Source organism: Neovison vison, chromosome 4 (genome assembly GCF_020171115.1).
Source record: "Neovison vison isolate M4711 chromosome 4, ASM_NN_V1, whole genome shotgun sequence".
Taxonomy (NCBI): domain Eukaryota; kingdom Metazoa; phylum Chordata; class Mammalia; order Carnivora; family Mustelidae; genus Neogale; species Neogale vison.
Genome location: NC_058094.1, coordinates 17,175,304 through 17,202,894, shown reverse-complemented (window position 1 = coordinate 17,202,894; position 27,591 = coordinate 17,175,304). Strand labels below are relative to the sequence as shown.

Sequence of the window (27,591 nt, the reverse complement as noted above, 5' to 3'; positions counted from 1 at the left end):
GACTTTTAAAACTTGTTATTGACATTAAATCAGTCACACACAGAAAAGTACACCTAAACATACAGCTCAGTGAATTTTTACAGAGTGGACACACCTGTGTGATTGGCACCAGGCCAGAAATTGGCCATTACCAGCACCCCAGAAGGGCCTCTCCTGGTCCCTTCCAGACCCTTTCCCCCTCCCCACCAAGGATGACTACTCTCCTGACTTATAATACATACCTTAGTTCTGCCTTTTTTTGTCCTTATATAATATAATTGGATCATTCAGTTTGTACTCTTTTGCAGGTGGCTTCTTTCTTGCAACATTATGTTTGATTTATGTTTGAGAAATCCATGTAGTTGTAAATCATTCACTCGTAGCTGTATAAAACTCCATCATGTGAATAAACCAGATGTTATCCATTTTGCAGTCAGTAGGCATCTGGGTGGTTTTCTTTTTTTTTTCTGCTGTTAGAAGTAGAGCTGCTGTGCATTGTGGCTTCTCTGTTGGTGAACATAGGACACGTTTATGCTGAATATAAACCTAGGAATGGAATTACCGGCTTGCTGGCAATGCTTCTGTTCTGCTGTAGTAAGCTGTCAGTTTCCCCAAGAAGGTGATCGAAACAATTTATATTCCCACCAAGAGGTATTAGAGAGCTCTAGTTGCTCCAAATTCTCACCAACACTTAACGTTTGTCACATTAATTTTAATGACCTCTTTTTCCCTCGGAGCATTGTAAAACTGTGAAACCCACCTAAAAAGAAAGAGAAAAAAGTGTTATCTACCAGGGAAATTGATTAGAAACCCAGGGGCCAGAGTTTTCAGTGGAGGCTGGTTATGTAGGCATCCTCTGTTCAGTACATTGCAAAATCCCAGATTCTACAAGGAAAACAGGTGTTCAGCCTAAATCACAGTGTACGAACAATTTCCACACAGTGAGCCACTCTTAGGAGTTCTGCGGATAGTGGGAACTTTCCCAAAACCCAGGTTTCTAGACCGCAGACAACCTTGCAAGTATGCCTTTCTAAGGCATAGCATTCTCACACCTGCCATGTTAACACTTTTCTGGACATACCTGTATCCACATTAAGAAACAGAGTATTACCAGAAGCCTTGTATCTCCTGTGCTTATCCCTAGCCACATTTCTTTCCCTATCCCATAGATGTAACTATCGTCCTCATGTTTGTGTAAATTATGTCCTCAATTTTCTTTATAGTTTTATTCCCTCTGTAATCCTAAACTAAATATTGGTTAGCTTTTTAAAAAATTCAATCTAATTAATATATAGTATATTATTAGTTTCAGGGATAGAATTTAGTGTTTCATCAGCTGCATATAACATCCAGTGCTCTTTATAACAGAAGCCCTCCTTAATGCCCATCACCCAGTTACCCCATCCCCCTACCAAGCTCCCCTCCAAAAATATTGGTTACTTTTAGAAAGCTAAGTAGCAGGCACAAATCTTGCTGTGTAAAGATGGGACAGTATTGTTCCTGTTCATTGAATGTTCTAATGAGAAAGTAAGCTGAATGATAGCTCTGGGACATGGTCTGACCTTAACTTTGCTGAGAATTTACAGGAGCCTTTTCCGGGAAAACTGGGGGATGATCACAGTTGACTTCTGGGAAATAAAAGAGGCACCACCGTCAAGGTAGCCAGCGTTGCTCTTGAATGAGTCAAATTTGGAGATTCTACAGAAATGGGTCAGGGAGCGGGCTGTTCCCACGCCGTCCACGGCCAGCTGTGAGGAGGAGGTCTAAGTGGAATCCTTGTACAGGCTGAACTGCGTCTCTTCCCCTAATCTTGGCATCGGGAAGTGGAAGGGGAAGTAGAACTCTATCCTTACCTGGTCAAGATAAGAACAGATAAAACTCAAGCCAGACTCACCTGGGTGTTTTATCTCCATTTACAAAGCGGGTCGGGTGGCAGTAGGTGTCTTGCTGATGACAAGATTGAATGTGTCTCTTTCCTTGATTCTATTGCTCGAGCCTGGCCTTCCGGCTCTGGCACAAGGCTCTCAAGTGGGAATCTTCCTTCACCATCATCTTGATTGTCCCTTCGCTCCCTCTTACATTGGATTGCCTTTTTTTTTTTTTTAAATGGTAAAAAGGGCATTGCACTAAGTCAGAAAAATCTGGCTTTGAGTCCTAGCCAAGACATACTGAGTAGGTTGGTGTCACTGAGCTCTGATCCACCCATTTTCTCGAAATAAAAACAACATCCCTTCTGTTTCATTGAGTGGTTAGCATCAGATGAGGTCATCTCCAAAATAGGCTTTATCGTCCCCAACTCTTTAAAGTGATTTTTCCGGGACGCCTGGGTGGCTCAGTTGGTTGGACGACTGCCTTCGGCTCAGGGCGTGATCCTGGAGTCCCGGGATCGAGTCCCACATCGGGCTCCCAGCTCCATGGGGAGTCTGCTTCGCTCTCTGACCTTCTCCTCGCTCATGCTCTCTCTCACTGTCTCTCTCTCAAATAAATAAATAAAATCTTTTAAAAAAAAATTTTTAAAGTGATTTTTCCATTAAAATTGGAATTGACTTGGGGCACCTGGGTGGGTCACTTGGTTCAGCAACTGCCTTCCACACAGGTCATGATCCCAGGGTCCCGGGATCGAGCCCCACATTGGGCTACTTGCTCAGTGGGGAGCCTGCCCCCCTCCTCCCTCTACCTGCTACTCTGCCTACTTGTGATCTCTCTCTGTCAAATAAATAAAATTTTAAAAATAAATAAATGAAATTTTAAAAAGATTGGAATTGACTTAAAACTGACTTAGAAGTAAGAAGGGGGGAAAAAGTGAAAGGGTAGGGAGAGAGAGAAGGAAGAAAGTACTGGGGTGTATTGCCCTTGCTGTAGGGGTTAGCAGCTGACAGCCCGTCGGCCACATCTGGCTTCTCGGGAAATGTTTACATTTTAAACATCTACATAATATCCCTGATTTTGCCTCTTGGCCCACAAAGCCTAAAACATTCACTCTCTGATGCTTTACAGGAAAAGTCAGTCAAATGCAGATCTACAGTAATGTGTCATGAACTTTATCTGCTATGTATATGCACACGGGAGAGAGAGAGAGAGAGAGAATAGAGAGTCCCATAATTAAAAATATTTTTAAAAGATTTTATTTTATTTGACAGAGATCATAAGCAGGCAGAGAAGCAGGCAGAGAGAGTGGGGGAGGTAGGCTCCCCACTGAGCAGAGAGCCCGATGCGGGGCTCGATCCCAGGATCCTGGGATCGTGACCTAAGCCGAAGGCAGAGGCTTTAACCCACTGAGCCACCCAGGCGTCCCTAAAAATATTTTTTTAACTATGTGTTGTGTTATAAAGTTGGAAAGCCAACAAGGTGCTGGGTGGCTCAGTTAGTTGAGCATCTGACTCTTTGTTTCAGCTCAGTTCATGATCTCAGGGTCGTGAGATCGAGCCCAGTGTCAGGCTCTGTGCTTGGCATGGCGTCTCCTTGAGATTGTTTTCCCCTCTGTCTCTGTTCCTCCCCATGCTTGCTCTCTCGCTCTCTCTCTCAAATAAATAAATAATGAATAAAATCTTTAAATAAATAAATAAATAAGGAAAACTGGAAAGCCACTGTGGGCTAGATTTCACCTTTTCACTTTTGCAATTACATCACTTACTTTTTTTTTTTTTTTTTTTAAAGAATGAGTTGTCAGATGGATTAAACAAAAAGCGTTTACAGATCTTATTAAAAGGCTATGGTGAATATCCCATGAAATACAGGTACCATTTACTTTCTTTCATGTTAAATCAGTGTTCTCCCCAGATTGTTCTTGGTTAAAATGATGTTTTTATTTCAGAATGTTCATTTGGCGTTCTCTGCTCCAGCTGCCTGAAAACCACACTGCGTTCAGCAGCCTGGAAGACAAGGGCGTGCATGTGGCGTTTCTCAACCTTCACAAGAAGTACCCCATCAGAAGCAGGAAACTGCTCAGAGTGTTACAGAGGTGTGTTCGGGATAGTGCAGCAACGTGTGTACCTTCCTCTAGATGTTTATTAGTTATAAATGGGCAGAGAGTCATTTTATAGCAGAGAAACTCGGCCAGTGCCGCCAAATTTGAAATCCCCAGTAATGATGTACATCAGTATGTTGCACAGCACTTCCCTGGTGTTCTTGCCAGAAATTTAGAACCTCCCTCTAAATCGTGAGAAAACATTGAGGGACAGTCTATAAAATAACTGTGTAGCATTCCTCAAAAATACCAGTGTCAGAAAGATTGGGAGCTTCCACACGGGAAGAACCTATGGGGACATAGCAAAGAAATGCAGTGTGGCACCCTAGGTTGGCAGAACGAAAAAATAACACCTAACAAAATGGGAAAAATGATAAAATCTGAATACAGTCTGATACAATTACTAGCACAGAACCAGTTAATTTCTTAGTGTTGATAACTGTACTGTATTTATGCAAGATGTTAACATTAGAGTAATTCGACTGATGGGTATACAGGAACTCTCTACTGATTTTGCAACTTTTTGTATACCTAAAACTCTCTCAAAACAAAAGGTTTAAAAAAAGCAAACCTTGAAAGTATCAGAAGTAAATATAGAATTATAGCCCTAGAGTAAGGCAGGTCTTTTTAAGCTTGACATATCTAGAAGAGATTGCTATGAACGCAAATCTCTACATGTAAGAACATTCCCCAAAGATATATGTAAAACTGAGAAAGTATATACAAAAAGTAGGACAAATAAAAGACTGGTTTCTATATGAACTATTCATGTAAATGTGGAAAGGGCCAACCAATAAAAAATGGAAAAGGATTGAACGTGTAGTTCATAGTTGGGGATATGGTTCTTAAGCATGAAAAGATGCTGTACTTCCCTTATAATAAATGCCAATTAAAATTACAGTGAAAAAATATGTATATAGATATATACATACACATTTAAAACCACATTGAAATGCCATTTCTCACGTAGACCAAAGATTTAAAAAGAAGGGTAATAAAGCACATTGGCCAGAGTGAGAGAATGGGCATCCCTTTACTCTGCTACTGAGAATGTGAATAGACACTTTTTTTGCAGAGAGTAATTTGGCACTGACTATTGAAATTAATGCATATGTTTTTTGACTTAGCAATTTCACGTCTAGGAATTTACCCAAATCTATATTCCTGCATGAAAAATGATGTAAATAAAACATTAAGCATGACATTATTTATAAAGGGTTAGAAACTACTTAAATGCCCATTAAGGCCAAGTTAAAGAAATTAAGGTGTCTCTGTACAAAACTGTCTTGCGTATCAGAGCTCTGCATCTACAAGGTGCAACACAAGTTTATACCCACCTTTGTGATTTTTTAAAAAAGGATCTATACTTTTAACAGTGGTTCTGGAGAAGTAAGCTAGATAACAAAGGTAGGAGGGAGAATTTTCATCAAATATACCTTCTGTAGCAAGTTTCTTATCAGTTGAATGTATTGTTTAGTCAAACTTTCATAATAAACTATCCTCTGGTCTTTATTTCCTTACCTGATTCACAGAACCCTATCTGCATTAGCTCACTGGTCTGCCATCTTCAGCGACACGCCGTATCTTCCACTCTTGGCATTTCCCTTTGTAAAATTATTCCAGAACAACCAGCTCATTTGTTTTGAAGTTGTTGCTACTCTCATAAGTAAGTAAATAAGTACTACATAATGAAACCAAGAGTGGATTTCCTGTATCATTTTCTTTTTTTTTTTTTTTAAGATTTTATTTATTTACTTGACAGAGAGAGAGATCACAAGTAGATGGAGAGGCAGGCAGAGAGAGAGAGAGAGGGAGGCAGGCTCCCTGCCAAGCAGAGAGCCCGATGCAGGACTCGATCCCAGGACCCTGAGATCATGACCTGAGCCGAAGGCAGCGGCTTAACCCACTGAGCCACCCAGGCGCCCCCTGTATCATTTTCTGATGTCTTTGCAGCTTTGCAACATTTAACAGTTCTGGTGTTAAATAATTTTTCAGCAGGAAATGGACAGTTCAGACATTTATACATAAACCTTTTCATTTACAAGAAAATTTGGATAGTTGCATTTTAGAAGATACTGTTACAGCTTAGATTTTGTTAGTAGGAAGGAAGCAGGGGCACCTGAGTGGCTCAGTCGGTTTCGAGTCTCGCTCAGATCATGATCTCAAGGTCCTGGGATCCTGCCTTGGTCCGGCTCCCATCTCCATTTGTGCGTGCACACATGCTCTTTCTCGCAAATAAATAAAATCTTTAGGGGGAAAAAAAAGTAAGGAAGCAGATGCTTCTTTACTTACTGAAAATCAGTTTATTATTAATAGGAAATCAGTTTATTATTAATAGGATTGTAGTAATAAGTACAGCAGGATTTAGCACACGGTGCCTGTTACAGCGGGTGCTAACTGCCGTCCTCATTCTCAGCAGCCAGAGCGAACATTTCTTGAGAACTTTCTGTGTACGGGTACCATTCTCCATGTTTGCCTTTATTAATTTATCTAAATCTTAACAGTCCTATGAGGTAGGCATTGTTATTTCGTTTTTTATAACTGAGGAAACTGAGACACACAGAGCTTAAAGTTCCCAAGGGTAGGTTGGCAGAACAAGGAGTTGAAGCCAGACAGACTCCAGCGGGTGCTCCAAACTGTCGTGTTTACTGCTTGCCATCTGCCCTGAAAAGTGAGTCCTTTTTTCATATTGGTATCATCGGGCCAGTTAAACAGTCAATAAACTGAATCCAGTTATAGATTTATTTAACAAAAATAACCAATTTTATATGTCTTTTAAATTGCTTTAAAAGGTTTTCTTGTACAAAGGAGATAAGCACTTAACTGTAATTACAGTAAAATTTTGAGAAGTAGAAATAAAAAGATTCAAGCATACATACTGTGAATACTATATTTCTCCCTTTTTTTGGTTTATTTAATTGCATTGCATTTGCTTTAATAAATTTTTACTGGTTGGAGAAAATATAGGAGAACATACAAAAGAAAAGAAAATTCACCCATGTTCCTCCTCCTCATTGATAATCTTTGAGAATGTATTGATGAATTTCTTATAAAAGCATTTCCCCAAATCATTAAATATTCTTGAAAAACACAATTTATTCCCCACGTAATATAATATTTCATCATTTAGGTGTATCATCATTTAGTCCCCTAACTGCTAGACCATTAGTTTTTTAAATAATTTTTCTGTACTTTTTAAGCAGTTTTTAAATTTTTGTGATTATACTACTTTTACTTAATATGTTAGATACATTTCTCCTTTTATAAACTTTATAAATATCTTATTGACTGTAATCTTTTCCCCCCTCATGAATCTAATATTCTATAATGTAGAGGTCCTAGTTTAATTGGTTGTTGGACATTTAGGTTATTTCTAACTTTTACCTAAAGAAACAGTGTTATAACTGTCTTCACATACAAATATGTATAATATTGTCTCTTGGTCAGTTCTTAGAATTGGTATTATTAGGTCATAAAATATAAATATTCTAATTGATTCCTTAAAAAGGTTTTCTGAGTTTACTCTGGCAACAACACTTGGAGTTTTAAAAGGAAAAGAAGCAACTCAACAACAAAAGGACAAATAATCTCATTTTTATATGGGCAAAGGCTTTGATTAAACTTTTCTCCATAGACGATACACAAATGGCTAATGGTATATGAAAAGATGCTCTGGATCATTAGTCATTAGGGAAAAGCAAATCAAAACCACACTGAGGTACCGCTTTATACCTTCTGGGATGGTTGTAATTTAAAAACAGGGAAAAAAACAAGTATTGATAAGAATATGGAAAAAATCTAACCTTCATGTATTGCTGGAAACGTAAAATGGTGGTCACTGTGGAAAATTGGCAATTTCTCACAAAGTTAAACATAAAATTACCATATAATCCAGCAGTTGCATTCTTAGGGATATACCGGAAAGAACTGCAAACAGAGACTCAAACAGATACTTGTATGTGAATGTCAGTGGTGGCGTGATCCCCAACAGCCAGAAGGGGGAAACAGCCCAAGTATCACTGCTGTTAACAGATGAATGGATAAACTGTGTATATGGTGTGTATAGTATACAATGGAACATTCAAATGTATAAGGGAACGGACCCTGAAATCTAGGCGCAAAAGAACAAATTTATGTGAAATACCTCAAATAGGCAAATTTACGGACACAGAAAATAGAGTAGAGGTTACCAGGGCTTAGAGGAGGTAGGAATGGGATGTTAGTACTAAATGGGTACAGGGTTTCTGTTTGGGAAAAGATTTTGCACAAAGTGATGGTTGCACAACGTTGTGCATTCAGTTACGGCACTGATTTGCAGCTCAAAAATGGTTAAAATGGCAAATGATGTCTTTTTTTTTTTTTTTCCAATTTATTTATTTTCAGAAAAACAGTATTCATTATTTTTTCACCACACCCAGTGCTCCATGCAAGCTGTGCCCTCTATAATACCCACCACCTGGTACCCCAACCTCCCACCCCCCCACCACTTCAAACCCCTCAGATTGTTTTTCAGAGTCCATAGTCTCTCATGGTTCATCTCCCCTTCCAATTTACCCCAAAGAACATACCCTCCCCAATGTCCATAACCCTACCCCCCTTCTCCCAACCCCCCTCCCCCCAGCAACCCACAGTTTGTTTCGTGAGATTAAGAGTCACTTATGGTTTGTCTCCCTCCCTATCCCATCTTGTTTCATGGATTCTTCTCCTACCCACTTAAGCCCCCATGTTGCATCACCACTCCCTCATATCAGGGAGATCATATGATATTTGTCTTTCTCCGCTTGACTTATTTCGCTAAGCATGATACGCTCTAGTTCCATCCATGTTGTCGCAAATGGCAAGATTTCGTTTCTTTTGATGGCTGCATAGTATTCCATTGTGTATATAGACCACATCTTCTTGATCCATTCATCTGTTGATGGACATCTAGGTTCTTTCCATAGTTTGGCTATTGTGGACATTGCTGCTATAAACATTCGGGTGCACGTGCCCCTTTGGATCACTACGTTTGTATCTTTAGGGTAAATTCCCAGTAGTGCAATTGCTGGGTCATAGGGCAGTTCTATTTTCAACATTTTGAGGAACCTCCATGCTGTTTTCCAGAGGGGTTGCACCAGCTTGCATTCCCACCAACAGTGTAGGAGGGTTGCCCTTTCTCCGCATCCTCGCCAGCATCTGTCATTTCCTGACTTGTTGATTTTAGCCATTCTGACTGGTGTGAGGTGATATCTCATTGTGGTTTTGATTTGTATTTCCCTGATGCCGAGTGATATGGAGCACTTTTTCATGTGTCTGTTGGCCATCTGGATGTCTTCTTTGCAGAAACGTCTGTTCATGTCCTCTGCCCATTTCTTGATTGGATTATTTGTTCTTTGGGTGTTGAGTTTGTTAAGTTCTTTATAGATTAAAATGGCAAATGATGTCTTACCACAAGAAAAGCTGTTCATAACTTAGGTAAGTGTGCAAAACTATATTTTATTTCCAGTAAAATCTTGTTATATCGCTGGCATATGGTTCTGTGCCAAGGAATTGATTTTCTCTTCTAGGCCCGATTTAAATCTAGGAGATCCGTCAGGGCCCGCGTGAGTAGCTGGGAATTTTCATCGAGGGTCTCAAACCGGTTTTATTCAAGGAGCACTTACTGAGCTCCGACTGAATGTTAGCACTGCTCACAGTAAACCACTGTCCAGCTTTTTAGGTTCACGGTCTAGTTGGGACCTGGGAGAAAGTCTGAAGGAATATAGTCCGTTTGATGTATAATTTGGAATATGTTTATAAAAGTCATCTTGAAGCGCTCTTTACAGTCTCTTGTATGACCAAGAGGGGGTTCTTCCGGTTAAATCAAGGAACCCCCCCCCCGCCCCGGTTACTTGTCTTTATCCTGTTCTCCTTCCGTCCTGTGGGTCTTCTACGCACTCTCCTGCGGTGACACCACGCAGAAGAGAAGAGAAGGCAAATGCTTACGTATAAAGCGGGGTTTCCCTCATGCCTAATTGAGAACAGTGTTCTCTTAATGAAGATCAGTTGTAAAAATCTGGGCTTCGTGTGTGTGTGTGTGTGTGTGTGTGTGTGTGTGTGTGTGGTGTTTTAAAATTCCTAGGGCTAGCAGTATCTGAGACACAGTAGACCCATAGCACGTGTTGCTGAACTGGATTTTTCTTTTAAAGTTAAGAGCAGCAGTTAAAGAAGCTGAAATAATTTCTTTTAAAGCTTAGTTTTTGTAAGAGTTTACTTATGCCTTAATTATTAACTCACATTTACTTACTAATAAAGAATTGACTTCTAGAACTTGTAGGCCCTTTAATAACCAGATGTAATCCAAGATTCTGCCAATATAAGTCTTCTTTTGCTAATATGAGAAAGGAGATCATATTATCAAAGGACAGAACCATAATTCAATGTTTAGAATAAAAATCCGGGGGCGCCTGGGTGGCTCAGTGGGTTAAAGCCTCTGCCTTCGGCTCAGGTCATGATCTCAGGGTTCTGGGATCAAGCCCTGCATCAGACTCTCTGCTCTTCAGGGAGCCTGCTTCCTCCTCTCTCTCTGCCTGCCTCTCTGCCTACTTGTGATCTCTGTCTGTCAAATAAAATCTTTTAAAAAAACAAAATAAAAATCCAAATTGAATTATTACGGACGGCTATGGTGATTAGACACAGTTCATTGAATGAAACTAACTGATCTCACCAGGGTTTTTGAGGAATGTTTTGGGGTTGGTAGTGGTTACTCAGTGAGTTAATGTGAGCTTTAGAAACATCATGAGCAGAAAGGATTCCGCTTTCCACTAACTGACTTGCAGAGAATCCCTCAGTCACTGGTTGGGTTTTCAAAGTTAGGTTTACTGAATAAGTTGTTCATCGATGGCTTAGATTTAAAACCAATTCTGATGGTTACTTGTTATGGCCGTAGAGCAGTCACTCTTGTCCTAGTAATACGAACGTGTTTATTCTAACATTTAATGGATGGGGAATATGAGACATGCCTGTTTGTTTTTATATGTTTGTGTTGATGTGTAAGATATAATTTTGGGGGTGTCTGGGTAGCTCAGTCGGTTAAGCATCCCACTCTTGGTTTCAGCCCAGGTCATGATCTCAGGGTCATGATATAGAGCCCTACGTCAGGCTCCACATTGGGCATGGAGTCTGCTTAAGATTCTCTCTCTCCCTCTCCCAACCCCCGCACCCCTTTCTGTCTCAAAAAAAAAGTAATTTTGAACATTTCTTGTAAACTTTTCTAGTTTTGATTAGGTATGGATTTGAGTAGATTTCAGGAGGTTGTCACTTAACATTCATCACAATTAATGAAGACTTAAGAAGGAACTTTTTGTAGGAGGGTCATTTTGTTAACCAGGAGAAGAAGGAAGCAGAGTGCCTTGTGGGGAAGATCAGGAAAACTCTGGAAAGTTCTGTTTGTTTTAATGGACACTCTCATTGATTGCGCTCAGTTGAAGAAATTGCCCAACTCTGTAAGCCTGAAATATGACATTAATGGGATGGAAGTTTAAAATCAAAAGTTCTAGAACCTAAAGAGTTGTTATGTTTTCTTTATTAATGGACATATTGAGGATCTAGAGTGGATATATGTAAAAACTGCCGAGTCCTTTGATAATAGAGACGGTAAAGATAAATTTCCATTTTTTTCTTCATAGTCAATTGGTGCCAACACTGGTTTGAATATTTCCCGAATCCTCCCATCAATATTCTCAGTATGATAGAGAATGTTCTGGCATTCCACGACAGAGAACTGCTGCAGCACTACATAGCTCATGACATAACTTCCCAGGTAAAAAGTATGTGGTTTTTAGGATAACGTGACTTATTTTCGAAACTAACATTGGCTCAGGTATAAATAAGACCCATTTTCTTGAAAGAGTATAATAAAAGAACATACTACCTGTTGTATTTTTAATAGCATTCCATTTTCTTCTTCATTAAACTGCTTTCCCAAAAGTCTATAAAGAAGCATCCATATTAAGGTAGTTCTTTTCATAATCGTTTTGAATATAATGATTTTAACAGCTACATCAAATGTAAGAGAGTATTAGCAAGGACTCATGACTTTTCCATAGAAAACTAATAAGTTTTTCCTTATTTATTTTAGCTGTATGCATGGCCTCTTCTTGAAACCATCTTTTCAGAAGTACTAACCAGAGAAGAGTGGCTAAAATTGTTTGATAATGTCTTTTCCAACCATCCTTCGTTCCTCCTGATGACTGTCGTGGCCTACAACATATGTTCTAGAGCGCCTTTGCTCAACTGCAGTCTTAAAGATGATTTTGAGGTAAATATCCTTGTTCTTAAGTAGCAGGTCTCGAGTTTTCATTTATTTCCACTGAAGAATCAGTGCATTAATTGAGTACCTGTTGCATGCCCGGTACTGGTGCCAGGTGGGAGAAACGCCGTGGAGAGCAAGATGTACCACATGCCCCCTCTGACCTCATCGGTCAGTAACCCAGCGGGCCATCCCACACACCATTTGTCTTAAAAATTGTAGCTTCAGGAGAGAAACGCGGTAATACTGGAGTTCAGTGCTTGTTGCCTGTTTTAGGCTGTTTACCTGCTGAGTCATCGTTAATTCTGCGCGTGGTTTTTATCAGTGACCCATCCAGTCTGTGACAGTCTGGCTGCCTGTTACCCACAAGAAATGGTTACTCTGAGAATTCTGAGATGTGGCAGGAAGGTTACTGGAAAGGAAGCGCTAAAGGAGGTTTTTGAAAGGACAGGGTCAGTTGGTTAAGTGTCTGACTCAGTTGGTTTATAAAGGTCAGGATCTCAGGGTCCTGGGATAGAGCCCCACTCAAGTCGGGCTCTGCACTCAGTTGGGGGGGGTCCTGCTTGTCACTCGCCGCTCACCCAGCTCGCGCATGTTCCATCCCTGTCTCTCAAATAAATAAATACAGTCTTCCAAAAAAAAAAAAAAGAAGAAGAGATGTTCTTTTCATGGATCGTATGAATTGGGTTTGTTACTTCTTTTGTGGTTCCTGTCAAACTTTGTTTTTTTTTCCCAAGGTTTTTAGTTTTTCCTTTTTTGCAAACTTTTTTTAAAGGTTCTTAGTTTTTGGTTTTTTTTTTTTTAAGATTTTTTAAATTTTTTTGAGAGAGATTGAGAGATCACAAGTAGGCAGAGAGAAAGACAGAGAGAGAGGAGAAAGCAGGGTCCCTGCTGAGCAGAGAGCCTGATGCGGGACTCGATCCCAGGACCCTGAGATCATGACCTGAGCCGAAGGCAGAGGCTTAACCCACTGAGCCACCCAAGTGCTTCTAGTTCTTCTTTTTTTTAAAAGATTTATTGTTTGAGGGGGGGGGTGGGGAGGGGCAGAGAGAGAGGGACAGAAGGAATCTCAAGCAGACTCCTCACTGAGCATGGAGCACATCGAGGGGCTCAGTCTCACCACCCCGAGATCATGACCTGAGCCAAAATCAAGAGTCGGAGACTTAGACTGAGCCACCCAGGCGCCCCTTTCAAACTTCATTTATCCTTAATATTCTCAAGATGCTCACCCATATATATTTTAGAATTTGGACCTTCCAGCAGAACAAGGTGATGTGGAAACATTTCAGATATTTTTAACGAATCAAGCTAATTTATTTTCAAATTTATTTATTTGGGATTTTGCAAGGAAAAAATCTGAGCAGAAGAGTGTGCTCCGGGGTGCCTGTGTGGCTCAGTGGGTTAAAGCCCCTGCCTTCAGCTCGGTTCATGATCCCAGGGTCCTGGGATCGAGCCCCACATCAGGCTTCTGCTCGGCGGGGAGCCTGCTTCCCCCTCTCCCTGCCTGCCTCTCTGCCTACTTGTGATCTCTGTCTGTCAAATAAATGGATAAAATCCTAAAAAAAAAGAGTGTGCTCCATTGTTGGTTGCAGTGTTCTTCTGATACAAAGGAGGCCTTTGGTTTGAGTTAAAGTTTAAAAAGTATTATTTCAGAAGTTTGGTTTTGAAATTCTTTAGACTTTGAAAACATGAAATTGTCTCTTCATCTTAAAACTTGGCTTAAGAAAAACTCCAGTGCATTTGCCAAGAAACAAGAGAGAGAAAGAAAGACAAGATTAATTCACACTTTTTAAGCTACCTTGTTTTAATTCTACCTTGTAATTGCTTTGTTAGCTAACTCACAATTTGAACACAGCGTTTTCTTACAGTATTTTTTTCATCATCGGAATAACCTGGATATAAGTGTTGTCATTAGAGAAGTCTACCGTCTCATGGATACCACGCCTACTGAGATTCATCCCAACAGCATGCTTCACGTCTTTGCAGCATTGACGAAAGGGCAGTATCCAGTTTTTAACCAATATCCCAAGTTTATCGTGGACTATCAGACACAGGAGCGAGAAAGAATACGGAACGATGAGTTGGACTACCTGAGGGAGAGGTAATCATGGATAGTTGCTCTGTGTGTGCTAGGAGCAAAATCTGCTAGAAATCTAGACAGGGGGTGCCTGCGTGGCTCAGTGGGTTAAAGCCTCTGCCTTCGGCTCGGGTCATGATCCCAGGGTCATGGGATCGAGCCCCGCATCTGGCTCTCTGCTCCACGGAGAGCCTGCTTCCTCCTCTCTCTCTCTCTCTCTCTCTCTCTCTCTCTGCCTACCTCTCTGCCTACTTATGCTCTTTGTCACATAAATAAATAAAATCTTAAAAAAAGAAAAATACAGACAGAATTTTTTTATGAAAAGCACACGTAAATTACTAACTATTTGTGTAAAATCAGAGTTTGAAGGCTGGGAATATCTTTAAGGATGTGTAATTCCTGCTTGTAGAAGTAAAACAATGACATTAATCAGGTGTACATTTTGTGTTTTGGTTGTTCTTGGACTTAAATTACTCACTTTCTTTCCTTTGCTTGAATTTCTTTCCTTTGCACCTTTTGGGACTTATATAGGACATCCTTTTCAGTGCTTTCTACAACTTTTATGAGATGAATATGAAAGTGAAAGGCAAATAGCAACTTACCTGTTCATAATCACGTACGCATCCTGGGGCCTTGTCTGTGTCCGGATATAATAGTCAGTTTTCCCTACTGCAGGCAGATGGTTGAAGATATGCAAGCTGAGGTAGACCAGCAGAGAGTTGAAGACGAAGCTTGGTACCAAAAACAAGAACTGCTTCGTAAAGCCGAAGAAACGAGGAGAGAACTGCTCTTACAGGAGGAGGAGAAGATGATGCAGCAAAGACAGAGGTGTGTGCGATCACTTTGAGAAAATCTGCACATGTGCGTTAGTTGAATAATTTTTACCTTTTTTCTTTTCTATACACATAGCATCACCCAGCTGTGGCATTTCCATTAAACAAAAATTTAACCTAGTAAAAAATCTGCATCTACCACACTTCAAAGAATTGGCTTATGGTGCAAGGTAATTCTGAAACTATGCTGAATATACCTTTGCACTGATTATTTGGAAGTAAGACAAGTCTCATGTACCTTGGAGGACGTTATTGGAAACATTATTTTACAGTAGGCAGAAATGCTTTGTAATGCAGTGCTGGATAAATCCCCTTTAGGGGAGCAGAATTTTTAGAATTGTGTTGTAAACTTACCTGTATAACTTGAAAATTGAAATATAAAATGACTATCTCGTTTTGGATTTCATAATTTGGAGGACAGTATTTGGTGCTTTTGTTAATAAGCAATTATTATTGCAATTAAAGCAATAAAATATGTTAATATAGCAAAATATAGCAAAAATATAGCAAAATATTTAAATTAACTAAGATTATGGGATGAGCATAGAGACGAAGCCTACTTGTCGGGAAGCTCACTTCTGTGAATGTTTACTGAGTTTTACTCTTGGTTGGGATTTTATGAAACTGATTTCTGTTGCGGGTAAAACACAAGTACTGAACGGAGCATTAATTAGCCTTGTTTTTTTTTTTGTTTTTTTTTTCCAATTTATTTATTTTCAGAAAAACAGTATTCATTATTTTTTCACCACACCCAGTGCTCCATGCAAGCTGTGCCCTCTATAATACCCACCACCTGGTACCCCAACCTCCCACCCCTAATTAGCCTTGTACTAAATAAAGATACAGGGTATTGATTGTACTGAGATGATCTGAGTAGACCTGTTAGAACTTTTAAATACGAAAAGAAGAGCCAGTTGGTGTGGACCCTTGTCCTTTCCATGAGGGCAGCCATGGGTACCTTCGCCCTGCGTGTGTGATGCCACCGCCTCACCGGGGGGGTTCAGGGAGGTGCGCCCCCGTCAGTGGTAGGTCCTTCACTGTTGTGAAACGTGCGACTTCTCCACTTACATCTCTATGGGGCAATGTGTCTATGTGTTCCTCTTGATGTATTTTGTATTTTAGACTTGCTTCTGTGAAAAGAGAGCTGAAGGTCAAGGAAATGCACTTACAGGATGCTACAAGAAGGCGCTTTCTCAAGATGCAGCAAGATCAGCGGGAAATGGAGCTAAGACGACTGGATGACGAAATCGAGAGAAAGGTTTACAATCCGTGTCGTGTCTTACTCCTCACCCAGGGCCTCCATTCGCTCCATTTACTCTCCTGCCTTCCACGTCAGGGTCCTCGCTGGAATTCGCAGGGAACACCAACTCGCCTCAGCCTTTCCTCTTCCCTTTCGAATTTCACAGATAGCTAACCATTTTAGAAATGCCAAGAAAATGAGTCCGTTTGACCGGTGTCCTTGGTGACTATTTCTCTAAAAATAGAAGTATGAGTGAACCATTAACTGTGAAGTAGGGGAAATGCTCTTTTCCTATAAAAATTTGCACCTGGCCAGTATCAGAAAATTTCCATTATAAAATACATGGAGTCAAAAATGGACCTTCCCTACTCTTCTCTCATTTCATCCCCAAAATAAACTGAAAAAAATGATGATAACTTTTTTTCTTTTTACGGCTGCATAGTATTCCATCATCTAACTGTGTTATGGTTTATTTAGTGACTCTTTGCTGTTGGACATCAAGGTTGTCGGCAGTATTTTGCTATATGAGACGGTGCCAGGTTATACAGTGTGAGCGCAGATCTTTGAGGACCTGCACATGTCATTTTGTTGAGTACACTCCAAGATCTGCCAAATTGTTCTCCAGAAGTGAACCCACCAAAGTCATTATTTTAAGTGTATATAGAAGGTTGCTTATACCCTAGTCAGTTCGGGAGTACATCAGTCTTAATATTTGCCAGTCTCATAGGTGGAAGTTGTATATTTTAATTTGTCTTTTTTTTTCTTGCTGGTGAGGTTAAGTATCTCTCCGGTTACTTACCTTCCATTTGTACAAGGACTGTAAATTGTATATCCATATCATTTGTCAGTTTTCTGTCACTTTTTTTCTTACCAACTTACGTGGGCTGTTTGTGCCATTTGGGGCAGCAATATCCAGTGGAAATGTGATGTGAGCCATGTAGGCAATTTTGTTTTCTCACAGCCATGTGTTAAAAATAAGGATACTAATTTTAATAGCATTTTGTTTAACTCAATGTGTTTCCCAATTTTTTAAATATGTAATTAGTATAAAGACAACATAAGTGAGATGTTTTACGCTTTGCTTATACTAAATCTTGGAACTCTAGTGGTCAGTTTATACTTACAGTACACCTCAACTTTTACTCATCACTTTTTTTTACGGTTTATTTATTTTATAGAGAGTCAGTGGAGGTAGGGGCAGAGGGAGAGAATCACAAGCAGAACCCCTGCTGAGCTCAGAGTCCCACACGGGGCTCAGTCCCATGACCCTTGAGATCATGACCTGAGCCAAAAATCACGAGTCAGCCACCTAACCAACTGAGCCACCCAGAGTCCCCTGGTTTTGACTCTTTAAATGGTTGAAAGAACTCCAACAATAATAATTTCATGGCATGAATATTACGTGACATTTTTAAAAACATGAAATTCATATTTCAGTATCCATAAATACAGCTTTATTGGAACGGTCACACCCGTTTGTTGATTAACAGAGTCATTTGCCAACTGATTTTTTATTCAGTGTTAAATTCCCGTGTATGTCTTATCTCCTCCTTAGCGCTGTCTGCTCCTAAGCCAGCAGCCCCCTGAACGACAGCTTCATCATCTCACTGCTGGGCCTTGTTCCCACTATTAATCTACCTTTTCTGCATTCTCTGCTGTATTCTCAGATGTGTATCATCTCAAATAGACTTGGAGAATCGTATCTTTCTTTCTGAATCCCTGCCTCACTCCATCTTAACAGCATATTTATTAGAATTGCATGGAATTTATAGACTAATTTAGGGAGTTTTAAACCTAGTTTTGGTAAAACACTGAGTATTTTTTCAGTCTTTGAAAGTATTTTGAATTCATCTTATTAGAAATCTGCCATCTCCGCTACAGCACGAGATAATACTTTTTGTCTTGTTTAAAGCCGGTCAATTTTAAACCGGCTTTTGAAAGCTGTGATTCCTTTTCACAATCTCACTGAGTAAATGAGGCTGATAATTCATTATTCTAGAAAAGCATATGTTCTTCTCCCAGAGTAAGAACTCTGACCTCTTGATTCCGAACTCTTTGAGATAGAAGCATTTTTTTTTTTTTTTTTTTTGGTCAAAGAATCCTGTAAAGTCCTTTCAGTTTGCGTGACCTGGCCTCTGCTTACCCTTCCAGCCTCCCGTCCTTCATCTCCTTATTCTGATAGTCAGCTCTGACCTGCTCCACTGCCAGAGCTTTTCTCCTCACAGCGCAGACACCAGCAGGAAGGCTGACACGCACGAGTCCGTGCACGTCCATTAGCGGTCAGCGGAGCTGAGCTGGGTTTGCCCTAGCACTAAGCTGTGTGCGTGTCTAAAAATCCATAAGCAGAAGAGCTTCTCTCATTGAAAGTCCCGAACAGCATGATGAACGGTGCCAAACCTCTCCTCTGCCCACTGGCATTTTTACTACCCTCGTTTCGTGGACTCGAGCATCCTCACTTGGAGCTGGCTGCTCTCCCAGTAACTTCCTTACGTTGTACTGGTTGCCAGTCAGTGGTTTCTTTACTTCTCAGATGTTTGTCCTTCTTGTGCATCCCACTGTATTTTCATCTTTACTCTTTGTTTCTCCAGAGATAGGTATTCAATCCTGTGATCTTTGATCTTTACAATGTCTGATACATAATGGATGCAAATAGTGTGCAGTTGTTATATGTGTGCAGAATAAATGAATGGGGTAAGATGGGGTTATAGTTTGTTTTGTTCTGTTCCTGAAACACGCGTCACTCCTACAAAATGGGGACTCTAGGCAGCCAAGTATTTAAGACCACTCCTAGGATTCTCTGTCTACTTAAAGAGGGCCTTAGTCAAACCATCTAGTGTAGAAGAGTGAGAAGCTTCCATGTAATCAAAATTTGGAGAGTGGTGAACTTTAAATTAGCTGAGTCCAAGCAGAGCACCTTGAACTTGGAGTTACTAGTTGCCAAACTGAATTTACTGAAGTATAGTCATTTAGGGGTGTCTGGGTGACTCGATTGACTGGGCGACATATTCTTGATTTCGGCTGAGTCATGATCTCGGGATCCTGAGATCGAGCCCCATGTCAGGCTCTGTGCTCAGTGGGGAATCTGCTTGAGATTCTCTCTCTCCCTCTGCCCTTCCCCCTCGCTCGCTCGCTTGCTCTCCCTCTAAGAAAATAAATAAATCTTTAAAAAGAATTTTCTTTAAGTAGAGTCATTTAATCAAAAGAACATTAAATAATATCATATTTAATAAGATTAAACATTCTATATTTTTAACCACCACAAATTTAAATTGCTCAAGTTTTTCTAACTCATAATATTGGCTGATACAGTGTGGTGAGAACTGCCATCTGTTCTCGCAGCCTGGGTAGATGAGCGTATGGTAATTGTACTTTCCTTTTTAGAAAATTAAGCTTTAACTTTAACTCGGTCTTTATTCCCAGATTCTACAGTGAATGTTAATATGCCATCAATTACTCTGGTATCAAAAACCCAATACTTTTTATTTTAAATACTCCGAGTGTGTTGTTTAGATTACAAGATTACTAAATCTGCTGAAGAGATATTATCTTGTATATTGTTTCTGGTGTTCACACTTTGTTGTTTGACCGTAGGTACACATGAGAGATCAAGAAATTGCTACTACAGCGAAAGACCTGGAAATGAGGCATCTGGAACTCGAATCACAAAAAAGACTTTATGAAAAGGTATAAATCACCTGTTTGCCCCATGAGATAAGCAGGGCTTATACAAACTCTTTTTAGATTGTATTTATTCTGACTTAATGTTCATCTCTTTTGGCTTTTGTGGGGCTTTTTGAAAGATTTTATTTATTTGACAGAGAGAGAGATCGCAAGTAGGCAGAGAAGCAGGCAGAGAAAGAGAGGGAGCAGATTCCCTGCTGAGCAGAGAGCCCGATGCAGGGCTCGATCCCAGGACCGAAGCTTAACCCGCTGAGCCACCCTGGCTCCCCTGGGTTTTTTTTTTTTTTTTTTAAGCAGAATATAGCGTCATCCAGGATTGTAAGGTAGCCAAAATGTCTGAACGTACAGTTTGTTGTAATTCTTTAACTCATGTTTCTCTTAGCGACTTAGTCTAGTGTCTGAGGTACCAGATGTAAGCCCCAGATTTTGCTTCATGATTTTCTACCAAGTTACTAAGTTTTCCTGTATCCGTGTGATAGTGAGTACAAAATTAGCCCAGTACTTGATAAGGATCTTTGTAAGTAAGGTAAATCAGATAAGAGCTGTAAAGGACTTTAAATTTGAATCTGCTGGAAATAGATTATCAAGGACCTACTTAGAATATATAATTTAGCTTCCACGATGCTGGAAAAAGGAATTTTGTTAATATAAATATTTATTATTTGGAAAAAGCATTTTGTTCTTCATTCATTTAACATTGAAACCATAAGTTTTCACTTCCTTCAGCCCTCTTTTAAAGTGAGACTTCGAAATTAGTGATAACTGCAAATATGTAACAGGTAACATATGATTGTTACTTACATTAAAAAAGATTTGAAACCTATGGCATCCATTCATACCTGTAACACTTTTTAAGTTCCATACTGAACTACTTCTAGAACTGAGCCAGCACTTTACACCACAGCTCAGTCTCCTGTGATTTTGAATTAGATTCAATTCATTTGGACCAAACCTAAGATTACTTTTTACTGTCTTTTCTTTGGTGGAGGTAGGTGGTAGCACCAATGGGGCATGGTGTCAGAATCAACAGAAAATTTGCAAGAAAAATACTAAGAATTTTCAAATAGGTTTCTCTCAGATTCTCAGGTATTAGCATGTTGGTAAATTGGCATTAACCTTCTCTGTCTCTGTATGTACCTGGACACATGTAGATACATTTTTTTTTTCTGAACTTTTTAAGAGAAAGTTGCAAACCTAATGCCCCTTTCCCCCTAAATGCTTCAGCATATATTTCCTAAAACCAAGGAATCCTAATCACGTGACCACAGAACAATGATCAAAATCATGAAATGAGCACATTATTGTTATCCGATGTATAAGCCTTATTCAGATGTTATCAGTTGTGGTAAAACTGTCCTTTAGAGCAAAAGAAAATCTCAGATAATCTGTTTTCTCAGTTGTCATGTCTCTTTAGTCTCCTTTATGTCGGCACCACTCCTGAGTCTGTCTTTGTATTTTATAACATTGATATTTTTGAAGAATCCGGCCAGGTATTTTGTAGTGTTCCTCAGTTAGCTTTTGTCTGTTGTTTCCTCACGGTGAGATTCAGCTTATGTGCTTTGGGCAGGAATGCCCCAGAAGCAATGCCGAGTTTCTTTCTGTGGATCGTTATCATTTTTGCCCTCTTCTGAGGAAAGTTTTTTTTTTTTTTTTTTTTTCATATTTTATTTATTTATTTATTTATTTATTTGACAGACAGAGATCACAAGTAGGCAGAGAGGCAGGCAGAGAGAAAGAGAAGGAAGCAGGCTCCCTGCTGAGCAAAGAGCCCGATGCGGGGCTCGATCCCTGGACCCTGGGATCATGACCTGAGCTGAAGGCAGAGGCTTTAACCCACTGAGCCACTCAGGCGCCCCTGAGGAAAGTATTTATTAAGCAAACTAATAGGTTAGAGAAGACCAAGCCTGCTTAACAAAACTAACTTACAAAATCCTGAACATTATCAGGTCCATTAGATTCAGATGTGCAACTCCTGCCTTTTCCATCAGTTTTAGTGATTAATACTTTATCTGCCAGACTTAGCTCTTAACATCAGTTTGATTAACTGCATTTGTTTGTAAACAAATTATATCCCAGAAAACAGACAATATTGTGGTGACCTCTATTGGAAATATATACCCAATATTCCATATATATCTAATTTGAATAAAATTTTTTTAACAAAAGAATAAAATGAAGCACGAACAAATAAGCACATACTGACCGCTGACCCAGATTCCATCCCCTTCGTCTCCTGGAACCTTGGTTCCTCAAGTTCAGTTTTGGCCTCTGTCTCCATCTCTCTTTCAGGCACATGTACCTTCTCCTTGGCCTAGGACCATCCTTGCCAAGACTGTGATGATTAAATGAGTTAATGTCTGTATGTCAGTGACAGGAGGCCCCAAGACTTCCCTCTGGTTCAGTGATTTGCTAGAAGGACTCACAGAACTCAAGAAAAGCTGTTATACTCATGGTTATGGTTTATTACATCAAAGGGATACAGTGTAAACTCAGGGAAGGTAGGGGGCGCCCGGCTGGCTCAGTCAGTGGAGCCTGTGATTCTTGATCTTGGGGTCATGAGTTTGAGCCCCGTGAAGGGTGTAGAGATTACTTAAACAGCAACAACAGAACGCCTCGGCAAAGGTAAAAGGCACATAGTGCAGAACCCAGGAGAGACCAGCACGAGCTTCCCCTTGTCCTCTCCCAGTGGAGTCAGACGGTGCCTGATTTTGCCAGGAGAGATGCCCAACAGCGCACGGAGAGTTTTGCCAACAGGCAGGCTCACTCGAGTCTCAGCATCCAGAGTTTTATCAGGCATCAGTCCCGCAGGCATGAAGGATGCACAGTAGTTACTTGCACTGAGAGGTCAGGCTGATACGGTACGTCCTGCGGCTCCTACCAGAAGTCACGTGATTAGCACGAACTACCTGGCAGAGCCCAAGGGCCCAGGCCTACTCATCAGGCAGGGGAGTCAAGGGCTAATCTTTTCGTTGGAATGTGCACCTCTTTATGGAGTAGCTAAAATTCTATATTCTGCTTTTCCTTTTTACCTAAATCCTTTTTGCAAATGACTACATATCTTGGTAGTTGTCATTCGTAATAGATATTGACGAACCGTAACTTATTTAAATGTTTTTTTCTATTGTTGGATGTTTACGTGGTTTACAGTTTGTGGCTATAAGCTTCTTCATACATATATCTTCTCTGCATATAATTGGAAAACATTTTTATTTTTTATTATGAAGGTAATTACGTTACCAGTAGATAATGAGAAAGGTGGAAATAAATCCCTAAATTGAGAAGTAACTACTGATATCATTAATAAGGATAAGTGAGATTATTTAGTACACACAATTGATTTTTTGCTTTTTTAACTTAAATTTTCATGAATACTGTTTGCTCTCCTTCTCTTCAACCACGGTACACATTAGTGCTCCCATCCCCAGTCCCCTGACCCTGGCAACCACTTATATACTGTCTTGATGGATTTGCCTATTCTGACATTTCGTTTAAATGAAATCATACAGTGTATAGTCTTTTGTGCCTGGCGTCTTTCACATGGCATTGTGTGTTCAGGGTTTATCCCTGTAACGGGATGAGCGAGTACTTCCTTCCTTTTTGTAGCTGAATAATATTCCATTGTAAGGATAAGACCACATTTTGTTTATCCAAATATCAATTGGTAGATATTTGGGGTGTTTCCACCTTTCGGCTCTGATGAGTTGTCCTGCTGGGAACATTCATGTACAACTTTTTGTTTGAACATATATTTTCAGTTTTCTTAGATTTGTACCTAGGAGCGTAGAGTTCTAATTTCTCCACATCCTTGTGAACAATCATTATAATCTGTCCTTTTGATTATCGCCGTTACAACTGAGCGTGAAGTGGTATCTTGTGGTTTTGATTTGCTTTTTTTCTTTTTTTTTTTTTGATTTGATTTGCTTTTTTTCTAATGATTAATGGTGCTAGTCCACCTGGTGATGCTTTCCTATGTTTATTGGCCATTCTTGTATCTTCTTTGGAGAACATGTGGTTAATGTCTACTCAGAGTATGTAGAACCATACTTTTGGTTTTTAATATCTTGTGTAATTTTTTTGTTGAAAATGGGATATTTAAAAAAAAAAAGAAAGAAAGAAAACGGGATATTTAAATAGTGAAGTGTGGCAGTTCTGAAAATCAGATTCTCCCCCTTCCTCAGGGTTTTCTTGTCTCTTTACTTAGTGGCTTGTCTGAATTAATTCTGTAAAGATTAATTTATGGAACTAAAAGTCATAACCAGACAGAGATTTCCATACTTGCCTTGAACCAGTAAGCTTCTAGTCTTGGCCAGTGGGCTCTGTGTGCATTACGTTGGGGCGTGGCATCAGCACTTAGCTCCGTAGTTTACAGCTCTGTCTTAGGCTTTGCCTCCTGACCATGCAGTACCTCAGTTCACCAGACTGGACAGCTCAGGACCTTTCTCGGATCTCAGCATTAATTGATTTTTTTCCTTCAGTGATCACAGTTCCTAGCCCTTGCTAAATGCACAGCCTTACACATGGACATAGACTTTTAGGGTTCCAGGAATCTATCAGAGCTTTTCAAAGTCCCCTGCAGACATCTAATTCTCCAACTTTTCCTATAAAGCCTTTTGATTAACTTGTGGTTTGCACTGTGGTCCCCTACCTCAGGCAGCCAAGACACTCAGCAGTTTGCTCTGATGTTTTTCAGCAAATGCCCCCAGGGGAAAAGGCTGTTCAGAGGAGCGAGTTGTGAGGATAAATAAAGACAACCTTGGGAATGGGTTCTTCCAGAACCACCACATAGGTCAAATGGTGACAATCATCTGGAAATGGGAGTTTTCTACTTTTCTAACTCCATTTTTCCCCCTCCCATTGGCTGTCAGGCTACTGGTTTTCAAGCCTAATGAAGAGTTTAGGGGTGGGGTGAAACTCAGGATAGTGTTAGTTAAAAATGTCCTAAGAGTTACTCTTCTTACCAAGATTCAGCCATTTTTATGAGTAAATGCTCCCCAAATTGCTACAAGCCTTTAGTGAATTTCCAGAGTTCTGAAAAAGTTGGTCATTCCATGTTCTCAATACTTTTTTGGATGAGAATTTTCAGGGGTCCTTTCTTGTGTTTTCAGTGACGTCACTGCTGTTTACTTTTTACTTTGAAATTCAGATAACAGCTTTTTATTTGTGTGCTGGTATTCTAGGGGGAAAAAAGTGCCATTTTGTGTTCTAGCATTATTATATAGATTTGTGATTTTTTTTTAACAATTGATTTTTTTTTAACAGAATCTAACTAGAAATCAGGAAGCTGTTGCAAAAGAAATGAGAGAAGATGCAGATGCCTTTAGACGAAAAGTGGATCTTGAAGAACACATGTTTCATAAACTGATAGAAACAGATCAAACTCAAAACCAAAAAACTCAGAAGGTAAAAATATGGGAAATTTAGTATATATAGAGAGGGGGACATTTCCATCTGTCATCCTGTTATGAAGCATTTCATCTCCCCTGCCCCTCTGCTTCTGTCATCCTTTTCAAAGAAGAAATTCAAGATTAAACTTAAAACCTGCATTAATTGATTTCTTTGCTTCAGTGATCACAGTTCCTAGAATCTCACATTAGTTTTAGACGTTACTCACACCACATGTGTCTTTTATACTCTCTGAGAATTTAAAGACTTAGGAGAAAATACAAAGGAAATGGTAACTTTAGAGGTACTGACCTACTATGTTATGTCTCAGAAATTGTCCCTGAGCAGATTAGTTGCAAAACATCAGGTCTTCGCTGGGTATATAAACCAGCATTTCCAAAGTATATTCTGTAGAATATTAATAACTATTACTCAGCAAAATGGGGAGTGGCAAGTAAGTGTTGGAAGTGCTATTTAAAGTTAGGTTTTTTCCCTGCCACATTTGAGGATATGGTACATTGTGACCCTTTAAGAAAATTTCCCAAACTTCCTTTCTAGAGTATCTGCAGAGCTCCCTTTCAGAAACGCTGGCTTAAGTGAATTGAAACAGAATGTGGGAACTTCAGGAAAGAACTTGCTCTGTTACCCAGTTAGCAAAATGCTAAATGGGTCTGCGGCTAGGCCTGGCCCTGGTCCAAAAGCCAGGAATAGTGTAAGATCTCCCTCCCTTCTGTTCAACCACAGTCCCTTAGGGGTTCCCCCCAGAATAGCTCACCATTTATTTTTCCTTGAAGGCTTTTGTCCAGTCTGTAAGAATGAGCTCTTCTGACTCCTTTTCAAAAGGTTGAAAGAGGGAGATTGTTTAATCTCACTCATTGCTTAGCCTCGAAATTCTCAACCTTGACTATGTATGCCTTAGAACCACCTTTGTGAAAGTTCCAGTATCCTTGGGGCGCCTGGGTGGCTCAGTGGGTTAAGCGTCCGCCTTGCACATAGACTTTTAGGGTTCCAGGAATCTATCAGAGCTTTTCAAAGTCCCCTGCAGACATCTAATTCTCCAACTTTTCCTATAAAGCCTTTTGATTAACTTGTGGTTTGCACTGTGGTTACGAGGTTACCATTCCAGGGTTCTGGGATCGAGCCCCACATCGGGCTCCCTGCTCAGGGGGGAGTTTCTCCCTCTGCCTACTTCTCCCCCTGCTTGTTCTCCCTCTCTCTGTGTCAAATAAATAAATCTTCAAAAAAAAAAAAAGTTCCAATATCCTGCCACCCCAGGGATTGATATATTCATTTGTGTTGGGTCCTGGACACCACAGTTTGTTTTAAACACTGTGAGGTGATTCTAATGTGCAACCAAGGTTACAAACAGCTACCCTAGGGGTGCTTGGGTGGCTCAGTCAGTTAAAGGTCGACTCTTGGTTTCAGCTCAGGTCCCGATCTCTGGGTCATGAGATCAAGCCCTGGCCCAGGCTCCGTACCGAGTCTGCTTAAGATTCTCTCTCCCTCTGCCCCACCTGCTGCGACCTCTTGCTTTCTCTCTCTCTCTCCAACAAATAAATAAATCTTAAAGAAAAACAAAAAACAAAAAACCACCCTAGACACGTGGATGCATTGAACAGATATACTGTATTTTCTATATAGTCTGACCTTGTTTTTGAAATTTGCAAATATTTCTTAGTTAATTGAAGAAAATTTGGCAGAAGCTGAACAAGCGTGTCTGAATGCCGACTGGCGAATTGAGGCTCTACGTAAACAAAGATGTGACGATCTGCAGCGCCAGGAGTGTTACCGCGAAGTGGCCAGACTCCTTCGGGAAAACAGAAGGACCGAAACAGAAGTAGTGGACGCGATGATGGGGGAGGAAGCTAGAAAGGTAAGAATCGTGTCACACATTTTTCTGTTACTCCTCATTTAAATTTTGAAAGTTTAGGGGCCCCTGGGTACTCAGTGGGTTAAGCCTCTGCCTTCGGCTCAGGTCATGATCCCAGGGTCCTGGGATCGAGTCCCGCGTCGGGCTCTCTGCTCAGCAGGGAGCCTGCTTCCTCCTCTCTCTCTGCCTGCCTCTCTGCCTACTTGTGATCTCTCTCCGTCAAATAAATAAATAAAATCTTAAAAAAAAAATTTTTTTTTGAAAGTTTACATAATCAAATGACAAAAATTAGA

The 27,591-nt window shown here is 40.1% G+C and overlaps 1 protein-coding gene across 8 annotated transcripts in view; it reads left to right on the top strand.

Moving 5' to 3' along the window:
• TBC1D31 (TBC1 domain family member 31) overlaps positions 1-27,591 on the top strand; it is a 70,309-nt gene that overhangs the window by 33,760 nt on the left and 8,958 nt on the right. For 7 of the 8 annotated variants that reach the window (XM_044245009.1, XM_044245008.1, XM_044245012.1 and 4 more), the window contains 11 exons: positions 3,637-3,716; positions 3,794-3,940; positions 5,479-5,612; positions 11,593-11,726; positions 12,045-12,224; positions 14,084-14,316; positions 14,968-15,120; positions 16,248-16,383; positions 19,957-20,049; positions 25,306-25,446; positions 27,107-27,301. In XM_044245009.1, the coding sequence (XP_044100944.1) occupies positions 3,637-3,716; positions 3,794-3,940; positions 5,479-5,612; positions 11,593-11,726; positions 12,045-12,224; positions 14,084-14,316; positions 14,968-15,120; positions 16,248-16,383; positions 19,957-20,049; positions 25,306-25,446; positions 27,107-27,301 (1,626 nt within the window). Of the gene's footprint in view, positions 1-3,636; positions 3,717-3,793; positions 3,941-5,478; positions 5,613-11,592; positions 11,727-12,044; positions 12,225-14,083; positions 14,317-14,967; positions 15,121-16,247; positions 16,384-19,956; positions 20,050-25,305; positions 25,447-27,106; positions 27,302-27,591 lie in introns of those variants that run through there. The other variant, XM_044245015.1, reaches the window with a different exon arrangement.